At 40.8% G+C, this 21,710-nt stretch overlaps 2 protein-coding genes and 1 non-coding gene across 5 annotated transcripts; 2 read left to right on the top strand and 1 right to left on the bottom strand.

Moving 5' to 3' along the window:
- Positions 1-413: 413 nt before the first annotated feature.
- On the top strand, positions 414-577 carry LOC129634604 (U1 spliceosomal RNA). Its single transcript, XR_008705784.1, has one exon. It is a non-coding gene; the product is annotated as a U1 spliceosomal RNA (small nuclear RNA).
- Positions 578-3,579: 3,002 nt separating this feature from the next.
- EAPP (E2F associated phosphoprotein) lies at positions 3,580-21,660 on the top strand. Of its 3 annotated transcripts, none has more exons than XM_055555459.1 (6): positions 3,580-3,781; positions 9,077-9,258; positions 10,354-10,446; positions 11,743-11,860; positions 15,343-15,456; positions 21,079-21,660. In XM_055555459.1, the coding sequence occupies exons 1-6, from the start codon at positions 3,687-3,689 to the stop codon at positions 21,353-21,355; spliced, it is 879 nt and encodes a 292-aa protein (XP_055411434.1). In that variant the 5' UTR covers positions 3,580-3,686; the 3' UTR covers positions 21,356-21,660. The 3 variants fall into 3 exon arrangements, with proteins under 3 accessions (XP_055411434.1, XP_055411433.1, XP_055411435.1); XM_055555458.1 differs by lacking the exon at positions 3,580-3,781 and adding an exon at positions 5,847-6,043; XM_055555460.1 differs by lacking the exons at positions 3,580-3,781; positions 11,743-11,860; positions 21,079-21,660 and adding an exon at positions 5,858-6,043 and having other exon boundaries at positions 15,343-15,413.
- Positions 14,773-15,138, bottom strand: LOC129633635 (60S ribosomal protein L39). Its single transcript, XM_055555461.1, has one exon. The coding sequence runs from the start codon at positions 15,103-15,105 to the stop codon at positions 14,950-14,952; it is 156 nt and encodes a 51-aa protein (XP_055411436.1). The 5' UTR covers positions 15,106-15,138; the 3' UTR covers positions 14,773-14,949.
- Positions 21,661-21,710: the final 50 nt, after the last annotated feature.

Genomic DNA, 21,710 nt, shown 5'->3' with positions numbered 1-21,710 from the left:
GAACGGAGCCGCGACTCACACCCTCACTCTCAAATGCGGGGTTCCGGCCGCCCAGAACTCCTGTTTTCCCGGGCTTCCCCTCCAGGTCGCGTCTTCTCGCTGCGCACCCAGACCCTGGGGCCCAGAAACCTCAAGGCAACTTGTCTAGGTTGGGGATTGGTTGGTCACACAACCGGTATGGGGGCGTGGCGTATGTAGATGAGCGGCGCGCGGAGGCTGCTGGTCCCGCTCCTCCCGGGCCTCGGTGTCCTGCGTGTGCACACGCGGAGGTTCCTGAGGTTGTTCCCCGGGTGGGCGAGGCCGGGCCGAGGGACGAGCAGGTGCTGAGTGTGCGGAGGTGGTGCGAGGGAAGTGACCGTGCGTGCAGAGTGGGGCGAGCTCGAGGGTGCTGGGCGGTGGGTGAGCAGCAACTCATACTTACCTGGCAGGGGAGATACCATGATCACGAAGGTGGTTTTCCCAGGGCGAGGCTTATCCATTGCACTCCGGATGTGCTGACCCCTGCGATTTCCCCAAATGTGGGAAACTCGACTGCATAATTTGTGGTAGTGGGGGACTGCGTTCGCGCTTTCCCCTGATGAACGTGGTTTATCATAGAGCAGACCAAGCTAGGTGGCTATGTAGGCTGCCGCTTCTCCTGGTTGCTGGGTTAGTGAGGTTTCTTTCACTTCGTTAGTAGACAGCGTTTCGTTATTTACCGTAGTGATGATACGCAGAAAATCGCCGCTTGCCGTTTTGCTGACGTGTGGCGTTGCTTAGCTCCTAAATTGCGGCGTTTTCCCACTGGTATTTCATAATCGTAACTTTTCTTACGACCCGCCTGTGGTTTTCCAGATGTGGGGAAAGGTTTACAGCACTTAAAATAGGTATGGACTGAAAAGAGTGAAGGTGGTATGGCCACTTACCTCCGAGAAAGCAATAGCAACCTGCTCCAGTGTTCTTGCCTGGAGAATCCCAGGGAAGGAGGGAGCCCAGTCGGCTGCCGTCTAGTGGGGCCGCGCGCCGTCGGGCACGACTGAGCCGCCGCCGCCGCCGCCGCCGCCGCCGCCGCCGCCGCCGGAGAGCCGGGAATGCTAAGTCAAGTGGGTGGGCCTGAGAACCTTCACTAGTGGAGTTGATGGAATTCCAGGTGAGCTATTTCATAATCCTGAAAGATGCTGTGAACGTGCTGAATGTGGAAAACTCAGCAGTGGCCACAGGACTGCAGGAGGTCAGTCTGCATTCCAATCCCAAAGAGAAGGCAATGTCCAAGAATGCTCCCACTACCGCCCAAGTGCACTCGTCTCACACGCTAGTAAAATAATGCTCAAAATTCTCCAAACTAGGCTTCAGCAGTACGTGAACCCTGAACTTCCAGCTCTTCCAGGTGGGTTTAGAAAAGGCAGAGGAACCAGAGATCAGATTGCCGACATCCGTTGGATCATCGGAAAAAGCAGGAGTTCCAGGAAAAACTTCTGCTTCATTGACTCTGCCAAAAAGCCTTTGACTGTGTGGGTCACAACGAACTCTGGAAAATTCTTAGAGATGGGAATATCAGACCACCTGGCCTGCCTCTTGAGAAATCCATACGCAGGTCAGGAAGCAACAGTTAGACCTGGACATGGAACAACAGACTGGTTCCAAATCGGGAAAGGAAGAGAGAGAGATCAATAACCTCAGATATGCAGATGACACCACCCTTGTGGCAGAAAGCGAAGAACAACTAAAGAGCCTCTTGATGAAAGTGAAAGAGGAGAGAAAAAGTTCGCTTAAAACTAAACATTCATTTTAAAGTTGGCGTTGTAAATAAAGCAACTTGCAAAAAACAAAAACAAACAAAAAAACTCAACATTCAGAAAACTAAGATCGTGGCATCTGGTTCCATCACTTCATGGCAAATAGATGGGGAAACAATGGAAACAGTGACAGGCGCTATTTGGGGGGGCTCCAAAATCACTGCAGATGGTGACTGCAGCGATGAAACTGAAAGACGCTTGCTCCTTGGAAGAAAAGTTATGACCAACCAGACAGCATATTAAAAAGCAGAGACATTACTTTGCCAACAAAGGTCCCTCTAGTCAAAGCCATGGTTTTTCCAATAGTCATGTATGGTTGTGAGAGTTGGACTAATTATATAATTATAAGAAAGCTGAGCACTGAAGAATTGAACTGTGGTGTAGGGGGAGACTCTTGAGAGTCCCTTGGACTGCAAGGAGATCCAACCAGTCCATCCTAAAGAAGATCAGTCCTGAATATTCATTGGAAGGACTGATGCTGAAGCTGAAACTGCAATATTTTGGCCACCTGATGTGAACAACTGACTCTTTGGAAAAGACCCAGATGCTGGGAAAGACTGAGGCGGGAGGAGAAGGGGACGACAGAGGATGAGATGGTTGGATGGCACCACCGACTCAATGGACATGGACTTTGAGTAAACTCCGGGAGTTGGACAGGGAGATCTGGCGTGCTGCAGTCCATGGGGTCCCAAAGAGTCAGACACGACTGAGCGACTGAACCGAACTGAACTGAATAGGTATTAGAGGTTATACTAAGCAGATCAGACGAAGACAAATATAATATCTATAAAATCACTTACTGTTTCAGTCGTGCCTGACTCTGCGACCACATGGACTGCAGCATGCCAGGCTTAACCTGTCCTTCACAGTCTCCCAGGGTTGCTCAAACTCATGTGCTTTGAGTCGGTGATGCCATCCTGCCGGGAGCCGGCATATTGCATATTGGGTGCATATTGCATATTGAGTGCAGCACTTTCCACAGCATCATCTTTCAGGATCTGGAATAGCTCAACTGGAATTCTATCACTGCCGGGAGCCAGCGTGAGGAACTCCGCCCATGACAAAGGTCATGAGGAAGGAGGCTCGGCATACGCAAAGGCGGGATCGAGCCTCAGGAGTCCCCCTGGAAATCTCGAGCATCTACCCCCAAAACCAGAGTCTGCCTACTTTCTGCTTTGTGCTTTCACCTACACCTCTGACTTAACAGGGGGCTGTCCCCCACTACCTCTCTCTGAAAAAAGAATTAGCTTACAGCTCCAGTTAATAATTCCTGGGTGTGACAGTGTTTAACCTACAAACTCCTTTGGAAATCCTCTAGCCTGCCTGAATAGGTTTTTCCGGCCACATGTGATTGTTCAGAGCCTCCCAACTGTGAGAGGCAGGAGATGTTCTAAACTGTCTAAACAGATTCCTTTGAGTAGTTAAAAGATTGATTAGAAATTGTATTGGTGAAGGGTTTTTCACTTGTTGGGCCAATGTTTGCTGCTAAGTCTCCATACTCCTTACCTACTGTGTCCTTGGCAGTGTATTGATTGATATAATGGGTGTATAGAAATGTAAAATGCAGCTTTGTCCAATGCTTTTTTGGAGGCTGGTGCCTGACTTCGGAATAATCACCTTTAGAGAAAAATAAGTTTCTTAAAATGTTAACAGGCCTCCTAGCCAGAAGATGATGTCAATCACCTGAACTTTTGCATATGATAAGTTTGAAAGCCTGGCTTCGATTAGAACCAGGAACTGCTGTCCTTGCATGACTCCACCCCTTCCCCCATTATCCTATATGCATAACTTAAGGTATAAAAACTACTTTGGAAAATAAAGTGCGGGCCTTGTTCATCGAAACTTGGTCTCCCCATGTCGCTCTCTCTTTCAAATTCTGGCTGAGTCTCCATCTGGAGCGCGGAACCCGCCATGCTTGCTAATTATGCCTGGGCTTCTAAGATCCGACCGGGGAGGCCTCAGTGTCTCCTCTCCTTCGGGAGAACGGAAGGACGCCTGCGGCCTACGTAAGTGGTGCAAACTTCTTGTCTTGAAGTTTTATTGGTCTCCCGCGTAAACCAAGCTACTCAGCCTCTTTTCTCCACTGAATTTCCTCACTGAGCTATCCTTATTCTATTACTCTTTGTATCCTTAATTAACGTTTAATTAAGCAGTTGTTTCCTGACCCTCGCCTACACCGTCTCTCCTTCGAATACCCTGGATCAGCCGGGGCTGGACCCCGGCACCATCCAACTATCGCATCATCCTCTGTCACTGCTTTTCCTCCTGCCTTCAATCTTTCCCAGCATCAGGGTCTTTTCCAGTGAGTCAGCTCTTCGCATCAGGTGGCCAAAGTACTGGAGTTTCAGCTTCAGCATCAGTCCTTCCAATGAACACCCAGGATTGATTTCCTTTAGGATGGACTGGCTGGACCTCCTTGCAGTCCAAGGGGCTCTCAAGAGTCTTCTCCAACACCACAGTTCAAAAGCATCAATTCTTCGGCGCTGAGCTTTCTTTAGGGTTCAGCTCTCACATCCATACATGACTACTGGAAAAACCACAGCTTTGTTGGCAAAGAAGGGACAAAGGAGTCCAATCGATTCCAAGACTTTCAGTCTATGGCAACTCTAAGGATGTCAGGAAGTGGTAAGAACAGAAATTTAGTCAAAAGTAGCTATTGGCTGAGGCATAGGAATGGGGTGAAAGATGCTGTGCCGGTTTGGGGCTACATTGATTGAACTGCAACAGGCAGAGGTATCTAGCCAAGCAAGAGGAAATCCGACAAAGTATCAGAGGAAAGGGCAAGGATTAAATAAGACAGAGTAGTCATCTGAATTGGATCATTAAGAGGGATCACTTGTTCCCTAAGGGGGCAGACACTTGAATATAGGCTGGTAGAGAAGCAGAAGCAACGATCTTACAGTCAAGACGCTGTCATCTGTCTCATCTGACATATCCAGCGGATGTGTAAGGTAAGGGCTGAGAAAAGATTGGGACTAAGAAGAGGTCATGGAGAAGGCAATGGCACCCCACTCCAGTACTCTTGCCTGGAAAATCCCAAGGAGCCTGGTGGGCTGCAGTCCATGGGGTCGCTAGAGTCAGACACGACTGAGCGACTTCACTTTCACTTTTCACTTTCATGCATTGGAGAAGGAAATGGCAACCCACTCCAGTGTTCTTGCCTGGTGAATCCCAGGGACGGGGGAGCCTGGTGGGCTGCCGTCTCTGGGGTCGCGCAGAGTCGGTCACGACTGAAGTGAGTTAGCAGCAAGAAGAGGTCAAGAAAGGCAAATTAGGAAGTAAGTAATGACAGGTTGGTGCTTTTGAACTGTGGTGTTGGAGAAGACTCTTGAAAGTCCCTTGGACTGCAAGGAGGTCCAACCAGTCCATACTAAAGGAGATCAGTCCTGGGTGTTCATTGGAAGGACTGATGCTGAAGCTGAAACTCCAATACTTTGGCCACCTCATGTGAAGAGTTGACTCATTGGAAAAGACCCTGATGCTGGGAGGGATTGGGGGCAGGAGGAGAAGGGGATGACAGAGGATGAGATGGCTGGATGGCATCACCGACTCGATGGACATGGGTTTGGGTAAACTCCGGGAGTTGGTGAAGGACAGGGAGGCCTGGCGTGCTGCGGTTCATGGGGTCTCAAAGAGTCGGACACGACTGAGCGACTGAACTGAATTGAATGACAGCTTAGCAACTTTTTGGAAGACAGAAGAGGGCGGAAGTCAGACAGAAGGGAGAACTGTGAAAGCAAGGCAGTAGCGCGAGAAAAAAAGGCAGAAGGGTTTCAGGCGACGAGGCCGGAGGGACGTCGAATGCTAGTGTCTGGAGACCTACTGGCCCTGATCTAAGGCTACAAGTCCCTCGGAATATAGATTTCTGATTTTTCACGTCACAACGTGAAACACGGCACGTGGAGTGTTTATCTCACATACTGCCACTTATGAGGGTGCTGACTGCAACTTCCAGTAATAAGGTAGCGGCTTCCTATGTTCCAAATAGGAACATATTCCTGTTGCGAAGGGTTGCAGCAGGTCTTCGGGACCCGCCTGCCGTACCAGCCCTTCGCTGGGAATATCCGCGCAGGCGCGCATTAAGGACTCGGAAGTGCGGGCGGAAGTTGTGTCGGAGCACTTTAGGGAAGGGACCTGCGGAGTAAACAGTCATTCGGCAGACGCCTGTGGATGGTATCGGAGGGGCTGGTCACTATGAACCGCCTCCAAGACGACTATGACCCGTACGCAGTTGAGGAGCCTAGCGACGAGGAGCCGGCTTTGAGCAGGTGGGCCCCTGCCCCGCCCCGTCCCTCTGCCTCTCCCCGGGCCCCGAGGCTTCGGACCAAGGTCGGACCTCAGCCTCCCGACTCGCTGTGCTTTCTGGGCCCTTGCGGATACTCCGACCAGCGGTTCGGGACCCTGTCGCACCCCGCTGTCGTCTGTGGGACTCCGCCGGGGGTTCTGGTGAGGTCTTGCACTCACGGGGGAGGCAGGATCGAAATTGGCGCAGGGAAGGGCCGTAGTCCATATTCTGGAATTAAGCGTAAGATTCAAAAGCCGTGAGGTCGAATCCTGCTTCTGCAGCTTACCAGCACTGTGACTGAGGGCCAGTCCCTTATCGTCGGTTTCTCGTTTGTAAAAAGGAAGTATAATAAGCATATCTCGAGTTTGTTGTGAGCCACTTGGGACTTAACTGTGAATTGAACATCATGAAGATTAAACTGCCATAAACAGAAATTAGGGGATAATTAACTTTTTTTTTTTTTAATTTTTTTTTTTGTGAGCATCTATTGTATGCTTGCTGTGGGCTACAGAGATCAGACATAAGATTTTTTGTCTTCGACAGGTTTAACGGTAAAGTAGGGGACATAAGATAGATAAGTATCTTGCGAGATACATGTCTTGGAAATAAACGTGTATTGCAGAAGAGCGCTGTAAAAAAAGATGACCTGGGATAGTTACAGATGAAGTTCCACGGGAATTTCCAGAAGGGAGGGATTAATCCTACCTGGGGGAAACTTGCAATTATGTTGACTAGAGATTTCCAGGTAAGTTTAGCCATTTTTAAAGCTGTCAGCAGATCCTGTTCATAAACTTTAAAACATTCTGTCCGACTAGTTTTCTGTGAAACCGTTTTTCTCTTAATCACAGTGCTTCCTCATACTATCCTGGGGAAGGTTTATAGGATGGGAGATCAGACTGCTGTGAGGATTTCTGTTGTGGGAAGTGAGGATGGATTCCAGGATTCCCTTATGAAGAGTTTCACTTAGGGGCCCAGTCGGTGAAAGTAGGTCTCAGTTAGTAATTCAGTTTGATTGGTTTCAGTGTTTCCTGAACTTGAGTTATTCTTCTATTATCATCCCCATATTCACCCTTGTTATTATTCATTTAATATTTTTCTTTAAGTCAATTTACATTTTTGTAGTTAAATGCCTTTTTTTTTTTGGCTCACAGTTTGTGGGATCTTAGTTCCCTGGGATTGAACCAGGGATTGAACCTGGGCCGCCAGCAGTGGAAGCACAGAGTCCTAACCACTGGATCACCAGGGAATTCCCATGTAGTTAAATATTTGTAAGAAGACTTTATATTCCTGTGATGGTTGCCACTGGTAAGGTAACTGTAAATACTTTGAAAACAAAACAGTGTTATTAGGCGGTATTGCCTGCTGAATCCAGTGCTTGTTTTGGAAAGGGAAATTGTGTTAGAGTGGTGTTTAAGAGGTGTCTGTCAGGATTTGATTTTCCTCTATCTAGTAGTGACTCTTTTATCACCTGTTACTGTCTCATGGAAGCTGGCAGAACACATGAGTCTCCCGAGTAAGAGACACCTCACAGTAGAGCAAGCAGTCTGAGCATCCTGTTTGTGTTGGTTGCTCTTGCTTCCAGCTCCCATCTATAGGAGTTACCTGGAGAGGCCCACATGGCTGCTGCATATTCAGTGGGTTGGTATCATAGCTGAGGACCACTTGTGCTTGGAGAATGCACCTTTTACAGCAGGCAGTATATATGCCACTAGATGCCAGTAACCCCTCCTCCCACATCCCAGTTGTGACAATCAAAAATATCTCTAGCTGTGCCATCTGTTCCCTAGGAGGCAAAATTGCCCCCAGTTGAAGAGTACTGTGATAGTTCAAGGGTAATAGTGAAAGATAAGCCTGAAAAGATAAGTTGAAACCAGATTGTGGAAGATCCTTTTGAATGCTGTACTCGGAGTTTTGGTCATGGATGATTTTCTTTTGGATTTGGGTAGTGATGTGATAACAGTTCTTTAGGAATAATATGCTGGCATCAGGGTTCAGGGTGGAAGGAAGCAGAAGGGTTTTGAGACCTGGAGATCCTTAGGCCTTGATGGTACAGGCAGAGATAAGAGAACCTGAGTGAATATAGAGGTGATGGAGAAAGGGAGCATGCTGATCAGGATGGGGAATTTTCTTGGGAGTAAAATCTGGATAAGGCCTCTGTCATTAGCAAAATTGATTGGCATGAGTTGTATTATTCTTATTTACCTTCTTCTGGTGTATTAATAGAAGAGAAAAATAGTGAAGCAAAACCCATGAATAGTCTGTAACTGTTCATCAGACCATGAATAATTGAACATTATATATGTACTATTGACTGTATTAGAAATGTCTTAGGCATTTCATCTTGATAACATTTCATTTCTTCTGATACCTGGTTTAATTCCATACTGCTATTGATGGGGAAACCTAGGCACAGAAGGGCAAATTGGCATAAATTGCTCGGGAGAATTTGGAATATATTTTAGGTCTCTCTCTCTCTTTTTATAGTTCCCTGTAGCACTGTGCCTTTTAAACTGTGATATTTATTTACTGTCTGTTAACATTTTGTGTGGATATATTAGCTGTCTGTTACATATATTAAGTTTTATTTAAGTGTCCAGACTTTGAAACAAACGCCCAGTAAAATTTTCATTGCTGATGGAATTACGAATTGGTGCAATACACTTGAAAAGTAGTGTGATAATTCCAGAAGTCAGAAAGATGTTTGTGTCCAATTTTAGACATTTAACCTAAGGAAATCAACAGAAATGAAATTATATATCCAGAGCTATTCATTGTATGTGTTTAATAGCAAGGACAAATAACTATACAGCATCTGCAAGAGGAAATGGTATGCAGACATTAAAAAATATGTTTGGAAATATGCAGAAATGGTTGAAGTCAGAAGAGCTGTATGTAATGATAGCTGAATCCAGTGCAACCTTATGAAACTTAAAATTGTTGGGCAATGGGATGATAGGTGTTTAAGTTATTTTAATACTTTAATATTCATGTTCTTTGTGATTTAAATGTGTTCCAGTTCTGAAGATGAGGTGGATGTGCTTTTACATGGAACTCCTGACCAAAAACGAAAACTTATCAGAGAATGCCTTACTGGGGAAAGTGAATCCTCTAGTGAAGATGAATTTGAAAAAGAAATGGAAGCTGAATTAAATTCTACCATAAAAACAATGGAGGACAAGTTATCTTCTCTAGAAACAGGTAAACTTTTAGTTCGATTTTCACATAGATATTTTTCTAAGCTCCATAACGGCAGAGACCCTTATTTGCGTTCTGTTGTGTCCCCAGCACTTAAAGTCCGTGCCCAGTGAACACGTCTTGAGTGAATAAATAAATGTACTTGGCAACCTGAGCGTACTTTTCTTTCATTGCTAGTGCAGACTTTTCCTGTGGTGCTGGAGACTGTTAAGCGTTGTTTACTTATATGATTTCCTTTTGTACTTTTTACCCTAGGATAAAGAAAGAAAGACACATTAGCTTATAGAAGTACTTTTTAGTTTCTATAACACTGATAGAGCAGATTGAGCAATGTGTCACCACAAATTCCTGTCTTATTTTAGTAAGTAATGAAATATACTTAATTTTGGTGCGTGGTCTATTATGTAAAATGTACCTGCCTTGAAAACTGTTTTGTGAAAGTAGGACTCCTCAGCATTGGTTTCCATATTGTTATGCTGTATATTAACTATTAAGAATTGAAAGAATATATGATAATGATAAAAGCAAAGGCAGATATTAATTAAGAGGAAGAATTAGGGATGTACGCATATGATGACAGAAGTATAGGTAATGTTACGGCTCTAGGCACTACTGAGGAGAGGAAGAACATGTCCTTGACTCATTCCTCTTGACTCTTTATAGAGCTCTTATCCTCTTTTTTCTAAAGTCCCTTAAAACAAGATGTTTATTTCCTGTTCTCTGCAGTATACTGCATGGCTGAAAGGTAGAGATATATATGCTGGTAACTTGAAAATATGGCTATTTTGTTTAATCAGATGTGCTTTTATCATTATCATATGTGCTTTCAGTCTCTTTCTGGCAAGAGAGGAAGAATAATTTTCTCATGATTTGGAACACATATTCGAGGATGAGAAGTTCTCTGTAATTGCATAGGGCACAGAAATACAGTAAGTCATTGACTCCAGTAAGTCATTGATGTGAAAGTATTTTTCCACTGAAGTGGAATTGGGAATGAGCCAATAGCAGTTTTTTAAAGTGATGGAAGAATGTATGGAGTTTTTTATCTTGTCATTTCTGTATTTTTTAGTCTTTAAACTTCCTTTATGGTTTGACTAGGGTCTTCAGGAGATGGGATAGTTGGAACAGCTCCGACAAAGTACTATGACAATATATATTTTGATTCTGATTCTGAAGATGAAGACAAAGCAGGTAAGGAACATGTTTACCAGGTTTAGCAGTTATATTTTATGAAAGAAGTTTTACCTAGCAATTTGATATTAGGTTTTTTCCCTTTGAGTTTTATCTTTTAAGAAATTGCAGGCAGTTGATGTGAAAACAAAAGCAGGATTGTGCGTAGAACAGATGGAAGCACACACACCTGAGGGCCTGGGACTAGGGCAGCGTGCAGAGGCACATCTGGGGAGAGGAGGCGAGTCCTGACTCGGTAGCTCTCTGCTCAAGGCTCTCGGCCTCCTTTTCCTTCAGCGTTCTTTAGCACAGCAGCATTTGCTTTCACGACTGCAGATAGTTTCTAGGTTTTATTCTCTTGTAGAATTTTCCCTAAGTTGTTGCTTTTTTAAAAAAATCAACCTCTCTGTTCTTTGAAATTGATTTTGTATAAATTAAAATTTTTTTTGGCTGTAGTGAGTCTTCATTGCTGCGTGCAGGCTTCCTCTAGTTGCGGCGAGCAGGGGCTGCTCTTGGTTGTGGTAGTGGGCTTCTTCTTGCAGTGGCTTCTCTCGTTGTGGAGCATAGGCTCTAGGCACCGGGCTGAGGCTTTAGTTGCTCTGCGGCATGTGGGATCTTCCCAGACGAGGGATGGAAGTGGTGTCTCTTGCATTGCAAGGCAGATTCTTAACCACTGGACCACCAGGGAAGCCCCTGATTTTGTATAAATTTTGAGCAAAGTTGAGCATAATGACAAGAGCTAAAACTAACTTAATTATATCAGTAGTTATGATGGAATACATACATAACATATTTATAAGGTAAAGAAATGATTTTATATTTTTATATATGGTTGCATAAATATTGACTTGTTCAAGTTGGTCCAGTATATGTATATGATCATACTGTTCCACTCATTTTTGTTCTGAAATCAGTAGCATTTTATGTATGAGAACTTATGGAAAATTTAAGACATCAAAAATAGTTTCTAAGGAATTCCCTGGTGGTCCAGTGGTTGAGACTCCATGGTTCCACTTCTGGAAGTCTGGGTTTGATCCCTGGTCTGGGAGCTAAGATTCTGCAAGCCGAGCAGTGCATCCAAAAAAAAAAAAAATTAGTGTCTATTCTTGACTTGATTTGGGTGGCTTTTTTGAGACTCTGACTTCTCATTATTTGAACTCGGTTCTGAACTTTATTTGGAGGAATAGTTAAAAAAATTTTTTTTAGGAAAATAGAAAAAATGTATACCTTAGGAAATAGGATTCTTCATTTTGTGTAAAAGAAGGTGTGAATTTTAGACATGCTACTTAGCCATATTCTTAACATTTTCAAAATTAGCACAAGTGACCAAGAAAAAAAAGAAGAAACAACACAGAATTCCAACAAATGATGAATTACTATATGATCCTGAAAAAGATAACAGAGATCAGGCCTGGGTTGACGCACAGAGAAGAGGGTAAGAACTTAAATTTAATATTTCAAATCTTTAGGGAAAATGATTAAAAGATGATTTTCACTGTACTCATGTTTTGGGTGTATGTGTGTATGTTTATAGGGACTTTGCTGGTGGCTAAGATGGTGAAGGATCTGCCTGTAATGCAGGAGACCCGGGTCATGCATAAGGAAAGTTTGAGAAAAAAAACTACTGAATATTTTGAAAATGAAAAGCAAATGTCAGTCAGGCCATTGGTTATTTATTTATTTTTATTTGAAATATAGCATCATGGACTCAATGGACATGAATCTGAGCAAACTCTGGGCAATAGTGAAAGACAGGGAAGCCTGGTGTGCTGGAGTCCATGGGGTCACAAAGAGTTGGACACGACTCAGCAACTGAACAGCAACAACATAGTTGAGTTACAGTGTCGTGCCAATGTCTGCTGTACAGCAAAGTGACTCAGTTATATACATACATACATTCTTTAGACCATTTGTTTTTTAAAAACTGTTGTTGAATTCAAACTGCTGTAGTTAAGTCTCTCCCTTCAAGAAACAAAGCTGACTTTTTTCAAATAAGCAGTATAAAATTACTTAGAGATTAAAAGTTTATATGGGAAATTCCCTGGGGGTCCAGTGGTTAGGACTCCACGTTTCCACTGCAAGGTGCTCAGGTTCGATGCCTGGTTGGGGAACTAAAATCCTGCGTGCCTCAGCATGGCCGAAAGTAAAAGAGTTTATGTGGATTAAGAGTGGATGTTATGTTTTCTATTTGAATACTTGAATCGTGTTTACAAATTTAACTTTTTAAAGTTGAGGTAAAATTCACATGACGTAATGTTGACCATTTTGAAGTTAGCAGTTCAGTGGCATTTAGTGTGTTCACATGGGTGTGCAACCACTTCCTATGTTATTTCAAATCATTTCCATCATTCCAAGAGGAAGCTCCATACTCTGTTTCAAATTTGATTTGATAAAGATCAATTTATCATAAAAATGAAAGCTGAAAGCTTATCACTGTTACCTAATGTTACCCTAGCCTGCCTGAGCTTCAGAATCACCTGGTGAGAGTGAAATGCAAACCCTTGAGTCCTACTCCAGGAAGTTTTGATTCATCGAGGGTGGGGCCCAGGAATCTATAGTTGTCCAGTCCAGAGGGAATGTGATGCTGTGTGGGTCTTTGTGTACCACCTTTTAGCTTCCACTCTCCCACTTTGTCCTTTTTCCCTCTCCCAGTTTCACCCATGCACCACTTACAGCTGTCTCTTGCATTTAAGTGATGAGTAGTTTTCACACCTACAGTGTGAGATGAACATTTTAAGTGCTATGAGCGCTGTTGAAATAATTAAGGAGCTTATGATTAGCTCCAGATTCTGGTAACAAGTTGTCAGTGACTTAAGATGGAATGTATTTTCATTGTTATATAATCTTGAGAAGTAACATCTATAAGCCCCTTTTAAGAGTATATCCTTTTATACTTTAGTGTCTTTGTAAGTAAATTCATACTTTATTTTTTCAATCAGCACATATTTGTTGAGTACTTACTATATGCAAAACACTGTTCCAGACTCTAGAAATACAAAAGGGAACAAAACAGACTAAGATTCTTAGGCACTTAGAGCTTACAATGCTTGCTTTTTAAAAGTAGCTTTATTGATGTGTGTGTGTTTAATTAGTAGACACTTTTAGAATAATTTTAGATGTACAGAAGAATTAGCTGATAATACAGAGAATTTCCTTATTACTCCCCCCAACCAACAGCGAGACGACCTGACCACTGGACTGCCAGGGAATCCCCCCAGATTTCCTTAGTTTTTATCCTAATACCCATATTCTCTTCCAAGAGCCCATCTGGGATACCATGTTACATTTAGTTGTCATGTCTACTGAGGCTTTTCTTGGATATGAGTTTCTCAGACTTTCCTTGGTTTTGATGACTTTAACAGTTTTGAGGAGCATGGGTCAGGAATATTGTGGGAGGGTCCTCTATTGGAATTTATCTAATGCTTTTCTCATGATCAGACTGGAATTAGAGGTTTTGGGGAGAAAGACCATAGAGGTAAAGTGCTGTTTTCATCGCTTGGTATCAAGGGCACATACTATCAAGCATGATTTAGTTTCTCAGCTGTAAAGTTATTCTTTCCACACCTTTCTATTTGGAAGGATGTTATTATATTTAGCCTAGACTTAAGGAGTCATGTTCCATTTCCTTTAGGGGAGAGTATCTTCATAAATTATTTGTAGTTCTTACATATGGGAGATGTGTCCGTTCTCCCCATTTATTTACATATTAAGTCATTTATATCAGCATGGAGTCATGGGTATTTATTTATACTTTGCTTATAATTTAACACTGTTTTATTTCGATGCTCTAATTGTTTTGATTTCAGTCATCAGGGGCTCTGAGTTGACTCCTGTGCCCCTTTAACATACTGTCTCATGGATTTTTGGTTTTGTTTTTTCTTTTTTTTTTTGATTTTTTCAACCATTTAAAAATGCATAACTTTAGTTCACAGACCATACAAAAACAGGCAGATCATCAGTTTGCCAAACCCTGGTTCACATCATAGAATAGCATATAAACATGCTTTTTTATGGGACTTTCCTGGCAGCCAAGTGGGTTCAATCCCTGGTTGGGGAACTAAGATCCTGCATGTCTTGTGGCAAGCACCCCTCCCCCCATGGTTTATTTTAAAAAGGTGCTGCCTTCAGGTACAAGGATGACACATACGTGTACTTCCTATAACAGTAGGTGTAAGAGCTGCTAGTTATAGGGAACAATAAGACAACAAAACTTTTAAAAGCCAGTTCCTATTTTACTAGCTGTACTTCTAAGTACTTGGTAGCTAGAGAACATTTCTATCATTGGACAGGCCCATGTCCTAACTGACAGTATTTATTCAGTACATCATCACAAACCATATAATACAATAACAATTCCAATGTTTCATATTTATTACTGGGTCTCAGACTGATAGTGAGGAAATAACATCAGGAGCCAAGCATTACAGTAGTGATGTTCTCATTGTGATTTGGCTGCGTAAAAAAGTGGTCTTAACATGTGTGCCACACATGTTAAGACCGCTTCTTATAGACCCAGCTTGCTTCTTATAGACCCAGCTTGGTTCTTCTCCAATGTCTTCTCTTGGAGTTGTACCTGATTTTATTGCCAGTTTTCATTCGAATCCATTGAGGAATGGGACGATTCTGCTTTTGTTTCTTGGCCAGGAATCGCTTGATCCTGAAAGTCTTGTGAGAAGACATGGTGAGGAGAGAACTCAACCGCACATAGGATGGTGGAGAAGAGAAGAACGGTTTTGTTTTTTCTTATTGAGCACCGCCTTACTTTCTGGCACTACAGGATGTTCCAGGTCTACCTTATGTGCCCCATTCCTAGAATTAACCATTTTTCTAAAGGGTACTGATTTCTTTTATTGGAAAGTGGCCTTAGAAAGGAAGATCTGGCTTTAATGTGCTTCACCCTTCCTCTTTCTGTTCTAGCTACCATGGTTTTGGAATACAGCGACCACGTCAACAACAGCAGCCTGTTCCGAATAGCGATGCTGTCTTGAATTGCCCTGCCTGCATGACTACACTATGTCTTGATTGCCAAAGGTAACTGATAAAGGGTAACAACACACACATACACACACGCATGAAAATAAAACCCCTTGGTGGTCCTTGTTTAAATAGACTTTTGAGGTACTTAGGAATTCTGATAAAGTTCTGTCCTCATATATCCCTTGTGCTGCATGACTAATCTTTATAGAAATAATTTTGATTATATGTAGTCTAACTAGGTTTTCTAATAAGTACTTGCCAGTGCTGATAAGGATTCAGTAAAACTGCATATATATTTTAAGATGATGAAATCTCTCAAATACACTCATTCTTTTTTTCTATTGTGATAACATAAAATTTACTATTTTAAGCATTTAAAAATGTTGCTGTAAGAGTATTTCATTTGAATATTCCATTTATTGTTAGCTAGACCATTTAAGAATTAAATCTTTTCCCAGCTTTATTGAGATGTAATTGACATATACCATTGTATAAGCTTTAGGTATACAGTATACAGTGTAATGATTAGATATTCAAATATATTGCAGGATGATTACCACAATAAGGTTAGTTAACATAGCCATCACCTTACATAGTTCCTTTTTTTGTGTGGTGAAAACTTTTAAGATCCACTCTCAGCATTTTTCAAGTATGTAATACAGCGGGAGGCTTGGGTTTGATCCCTGGGTTGTGAAGATCCCCAGGAGGAGGTCATGGCAACCCACTCAGTGTTCTTACCTGGAGAATCCCTATGGACAGAGGAGCCTGGTGGGTTACAGTCCATGCAATTGCAGAGTTGGACACGACTGAGCAACTAAGCACGCACGCACGCGCGCACACACACACACACACACACACAACTAAGCACAGCACATTGTTAACTATAGTCATCATGCTATACATGCATCTCCAGAGCTTAATCATTATAACTGGAAGTTTGTATCTTTTGACCACCTTCAGCCACCTACCCTCCCCCACAAACTTTTTTTTTTAATATAAATTTATTTATTTTAATTGGAGGCTAATTACTTTACAATATTGTATTGGTTTTGCCATACATCAACATGAATCTGCCACAGGTGTACACGTGTTCCCCATCCTGAACCCCTTCCCACCTCCCTCCCCATACCATCCCTCTGGGTCATCCCAGTGCACCAGCCCCGAGCATCCTGTATCATGCATCAAACCTGGACTGGCGATCCATTTCACATATGATATTATACATGTTTCAATGCCATTCTCCCAAATCATCCCACCCTCGCCCTCTTCCACAGAGTCCAAAAGACTGTTCTATATATACCCGTGTCTCTTTTGCTGTCTCGCAATACAGGGTTATCGTTACCATCTTTCTAAATTCCATATATATGCGTTAGTATACTGTATTGGTGTTTTTCTTTCTGGCTTACTTCACTCTGTATAATAGGCTCCAGTTTCATCCACCTCATTAGAACTGATTCAAATGTATTGGTTTTAATGGCTGAGTAATACTCCATTGTGCATATGTACCACAGCTTTCTTATTAATTCGTCTGCTGATGGACATCTAGGTTGCTTCCATGCCCTGGCTATTATAAACAGTGTTGCGTTGAACATTGTCTCCCTCACCAACTTTATGAGTTCAGTTGTTGGGTTGTTTTTTTTTTTCTTCAGATTTCACATGTAAGTGAGATCATACACTATTTGTCTTTCTCTTTCTGACTTATTTCACTTAGCATAATTCCTTCAAGCTCCATCCATGTTGTTACAAATGGCAGGATTTTTTTCTTTTTTCTTTTTAATGGCTGAATAATATTCTATTGTGTGTATATACCATATTTTCTTTATTTATTCATCAGTCGATGGACATATAATGGGTTTTTGGGAGGAAGACCACTGAAGTAAAGTGCCATTTTCATCACATTATGTCATAGGCAACAAGCTGTCAACATGATTTATGGCTATTAATGTTGACCTTGATCGCCTGGCTGAGGTGAGGGCTCAGATGTCTCTTTGAGAGAGTATTTTTATTCCTTTGTATACATTCCCAACAGTGGAATTGCTAGATCATATGACGGTTCTCTTTTTGACTTTTTGAGGTTCCTCTGTATTGTTTTCCATGGTGGCTGTATCAATTTACATTCCTACCAGTAGTACCCAAGGGTTCACTTTTGTTATCTTTTGACTTTTTGATCATATCTATTCTATGAGGTGATATCTTACTGTAGTTTTGAGGTGATGATCTTACAGTAGTTTTGATATGTAGTTCCCTGATAATATTGAGTACCTTTTTGTATACCCGTTAGCCATTTGTATGTCTTTTTTGGAAAAATGTCTATTCAACTTCTTTGCTCACTTATTAATTGGATTTTTTTTATATTGAGTTCCTTATATATTTTGGAGATTAACCCTGTATGAGCTATATGATTTGCAAATATTTTTTCCCATTCCATAGGTTGCCTTTTTATTTTGTTGATTGTTTCTTTGCTGCACAGAAGCTTTTTAGTTTAATGGAGTTCCATTTGTTTATTTTTGCTTTTGTTGCTTGTGCCTTAGGTGTCAGCTCCAAAACATTGCCAAGACCAGTGTTAAGGAGCTTTTTTTTTAGGTTTTCTTTTAGGAGTTTTATGATTTCAAATTTTAAGTTGTAGTCTTTATTTCAAATTAATTTTTGTGAGTGGTGTAAGTTAAGGGTCCAATTTCATTTTTTTGCCTATGAATATTTAGTTTTCCTAATACCATTTATTGAAGAGATTGTCTTTTCCCCATTGAATATTCTTGACTCCTTCCCAAATATTAGTTTATGGTACATGCATGGGTTTATTTCTGGGCTCTTGGTTCTGTTCTGTTGATCAACGAGTCTGTTTTTTTATGCCAGTCCCATACTGTTTTGATTACTGTAGCTTTGCAGCATAGTTAGAAATCAGGAAGTGTGATGCCTCTAGCTTTGTTCTTCTTTCTCAAGATTGTTTTGACTATTTGAGGTCTTTTATGGTTCCATACAAACTTTAGAATTTTTTATGTTTCTATGAAAAATGCCACTGGAATTTTGATAAGGGTTGCATTGATTCTATAAAATGGCTTTGGGTAGCATGGACATTGTAGCAGTCTCTGAGCTTGGGATATCTTTACATTTATTTGTGTTTTCTTCAATTTCTTTCATCACTGTCATAGTCTTCAGTGTATAGATCCTTCACCTCCTTGGTTAAATTTATTCCTAAGTATTTCATTATTTTTATGTTATTGTGAATGAGATTGTTTTCTTAATTTCTCAGTTTGTTGTTAGTGAAAATGCAATAGATTTTTGTTGATTGCTTGTGTATCCTGAGTCTTTACTGAATTCATTAGTTCTAACATTTTCTTTTTGGAATCTTTAGAGTTTTGTATACATAAGATCATGTCATCTGAAAACAGGGATAATTTTACTTCTTTCTTTTCTGTTTGGTTACCTTTTCTTTTTTTTAACCTGATTGCTTTGACTAAGATTTCTAGAAATATATTGAATAGGAGTGGTGAGAATGGACACTCTTATCTTGTTGCCTGTTTTAACCTTTTTTTTTTTTTTTTTTTAAACTTTAAACTTTTAATTTTGTTTTGGGGTATAGCCGATTGACGATGTTGTGGTAGTTTCAGATGAATAGCGAAGGGACTCAGCCATATATATATATATATATATATATTTATCCATTCTCCCCCAAACCCCTTCCCATCCAGGCTTGCACATAATGTTGAGCAGAGTTTCCTGTGCTATATACAATAGGTCCTTGTTGGTTATCCATGTTAAATATAGCAGTGTGCACCTGACCTTCCAGTGTACATTTCAGTGACACGAACTACAGTACAATTGTACAGCCATCATGACTCTCCATTTCCAGAACTTGTTCATCACTCCATTTAGGAACTGTTTCCCCATTAGACAGTAAGTCACCATTCTCCATCTGTACCTATCCCAGCCTCTGGTAATCTCTATTCTACTTTCCTTTTGGATTGTTCTTTGCTAGTGTCTAGAAACAGCAGATTTTTATGTCTTCATTTTGCACTCTGCAACTTTGCTGCATTAATTTATTAGCTCTGATAGTTTTTTGTGTAATCTTTATAGAGCTTTAAACATATAATATCATGTCATCTGTGAACAGAAAAGATTTTACTTCTTCCTTTCCAGTTTGGATGCCTTTTATTTCTTTTCCTTACCTAATTGCACTTATTATAACTTTCAAGTTGGTTAGAAGTGGTGAAATCAGGTATTTTTTGTTTTGTTCCCTTGTCTTAGAGGAAAAGTTTTGTCTTTCATCATTGAGTATGATGTTAGCTATGATTTTTTCATATATGGCCTTTATTATATTGAGGAGTTCCTTGTATTAGTTTTTGGGTGTTTTTTATTATGAAAGAGTGTTGAATTTTTCAAATGCTTTTTATGCATCAATTGAGAAGATCATGTATTTTTTTTAATCCCTGTCATTCTATTAATTCATATATACTCTTGCCTTTTTCCTCTCCTTTTTTTCCCAGTAGCCGTATAAATGTCTAATGATTTGTTCCTACTTTTCTTGACTTAGTAAGTTACTTTCCTTTTCTCCGCCTTAAACCTCATACAACAGAAATGTCTATTTGGCTTAGTCCGTGTTCTAAATCAGGTTAACTGAAACTAAATGATGATGCAGGTGGTAGATTTGTTCTAGTCACTGAGTAGCCAGATGTAGTTTTACTAGCTAACTTGATGTTTCTGATCATTTGCAACAATGAATTTTTGTACTCTCCATTTGAACTCTTAAGTTTTTTGTATATAAATTGACACCTAGAGTGGGAAATAAAGAAAAAGTAAAGTACCTTTGTACTTAAGTTGCTTCTCTTTTAAATTAAACCATGCTGCTATGTTACAGGATTCCTATACCCAAAAGAAGTTGCTTCAAGATCTAACAGTAGAAATTGGTCTTGGTAAAAATTGTGTTCCATATGAATACAGGATTCCAGTACGGTGGAGTATAAATGTAATTTTTATGGTCTCACCTAGAGAAGCACCAGCCTGGTGGTTGGTGGAAGAGGAAAAGATGAGCGTTGAGAACCAATGGAGGCATAACTTGACTTCACTGTTTTTAGCCAAGTAGACATTTCTGTTGTGTGAGGTTTAAGGCGGAGAAAAGGAAAGTAACTTACTAAGTCAAGAAAAGTAGGAAAAAATCATTAAGTTATTTGAGGAGAACAAAGAAAGCATTATTTATTCTTTAGACTATTGGAGTGAAGCCAAGAATGGACATTATAAAGTCAGATGCTCTTTAAGCATTTAAAACTGTAGCTTTTACTAAAATAGTGACCAGAATGGCACCACCTGTAATGAAAGGAGGGCAGAGTCTCAGGCCACATCAGGAAAAGATGCAGTCCAAGATTTTTTAAACATTACCTCTCAAGTTTCCAACAACTTTTCTTGTCTTTCTTTGTTGGAAGAGCAAATCAAAAAATTTTTTTACTCAGGTAAAAATTAGCTTTAGAGCAGTAGAATATATTCATTCTTTATTATCTATTTTTGTAACGGGTCCCTTCCTGTTCTTAAAATAATTCTTAAAAGTTTTTGAATTTCTTGTTTTGTTCTCATGTTTTAACTTTGGTATTTCAATAAGTTTTTGATAGTCTTAAATTTTTATCTAAATGTGTAACTATTAAAATAGAACGTAAATCCAAATTCTCTGTTTCATTTTCCTCTTAGGCATGAATCATATAAAACTCAATACAGAGCAATGTTTGTAATGAATTGTTCTGTCAACAAGGAAGAGATTCTGAGATACAAACCCCCAGAGAACAGGAAGAAAAGGCGAGGCCATAAGAAGATGAGGTCTAACCAAGAAGGTGCTGCGGAGGAGGCAGAGACAGATGTGGAAGAAATCTATCACCCAGTCATGTGCACCGAATGTTCCACTGAAGTGGCAGTCTATGACAAGGATGAAGTCTTTCATTTTTTCAATGTTTTAGCAAGCCATTCCTAAATAGCCATGCTGGCATTTAATTGCCCAATACTGTATACAAGGCAAATACGCAGTTATATTCTTCCTGCCTCCTCATCTCAAGTGACATTCTGAGTGGTTATTTGAGGAAGCAGTGTTTTATCTTTATCTTTTTGAAAGAAAATGGTTATCTGCTCTCATTCCCCCACTTCCTTTAAAGAAAAAGAAAATTTCCCCAGTTCTGATGGGATTCATTATTCATTCCTTTTTTGGATAGGTATTTGGAAGCTGGGGCCTTTTATTTATTAAAGCTCTCTAGAATTAAAATGTTCTAGAGTTACAGGTAACTTTTGTTTCAGAGTATTACTTTTATTTTCTATTTTGGATATACCCTTGG

Source organism: Bubalus kerabau, chromosome 19 (assembly GCF_029407905.1).
Source record: "Bubalus kerabau isolate K-KA32 ecotype Philippines breed swamp buffalo chromosome 19, PCC_UOA_SB_1v2, whole genome shotgun sequence".
Classification (NCBI taxonomy): domain Eukaryota; kingdom Metazoa; phylum Chordata; class Mammalia; order Artiodactyla; family Bovidae; genus Bubalus; species Bubalus kerabau.
Note: the sequence above shows the minus strand (reverse complement) of the source record. Positions and strands in the feature narration are given on the sequence as shown.

Coding starts and splice junctions, on each gene's coding strand:
- LOC129633635 (XM_055555461.1), bottom strand. CDS start 15,105: ATGTCTTCTCACAAGACTTTCAGGATCAAGCGATTCCTGGCCAAGAAA.
- EAPP (XM_055555458.1), top strand. CDS start 5,946: ATGGTATCGGAGGGGCTGGTCACTATGAACCGCCTCCAAGACGACTAT. Junction 10,447..11,742: donor TGAAGATGAAGACAAAGCAG/GTAAGGAACATG, acceptor TTTCAAAATTAG/CACAAGTGACCAAGAAAAAA. Junction 11,861..15,342: donor GTTGACGCACAGAGAAGAGG/GTAAGAACTTAA, acceptor TTTCTGTTCTAG/CTACCATGGTTTTGGAATAC.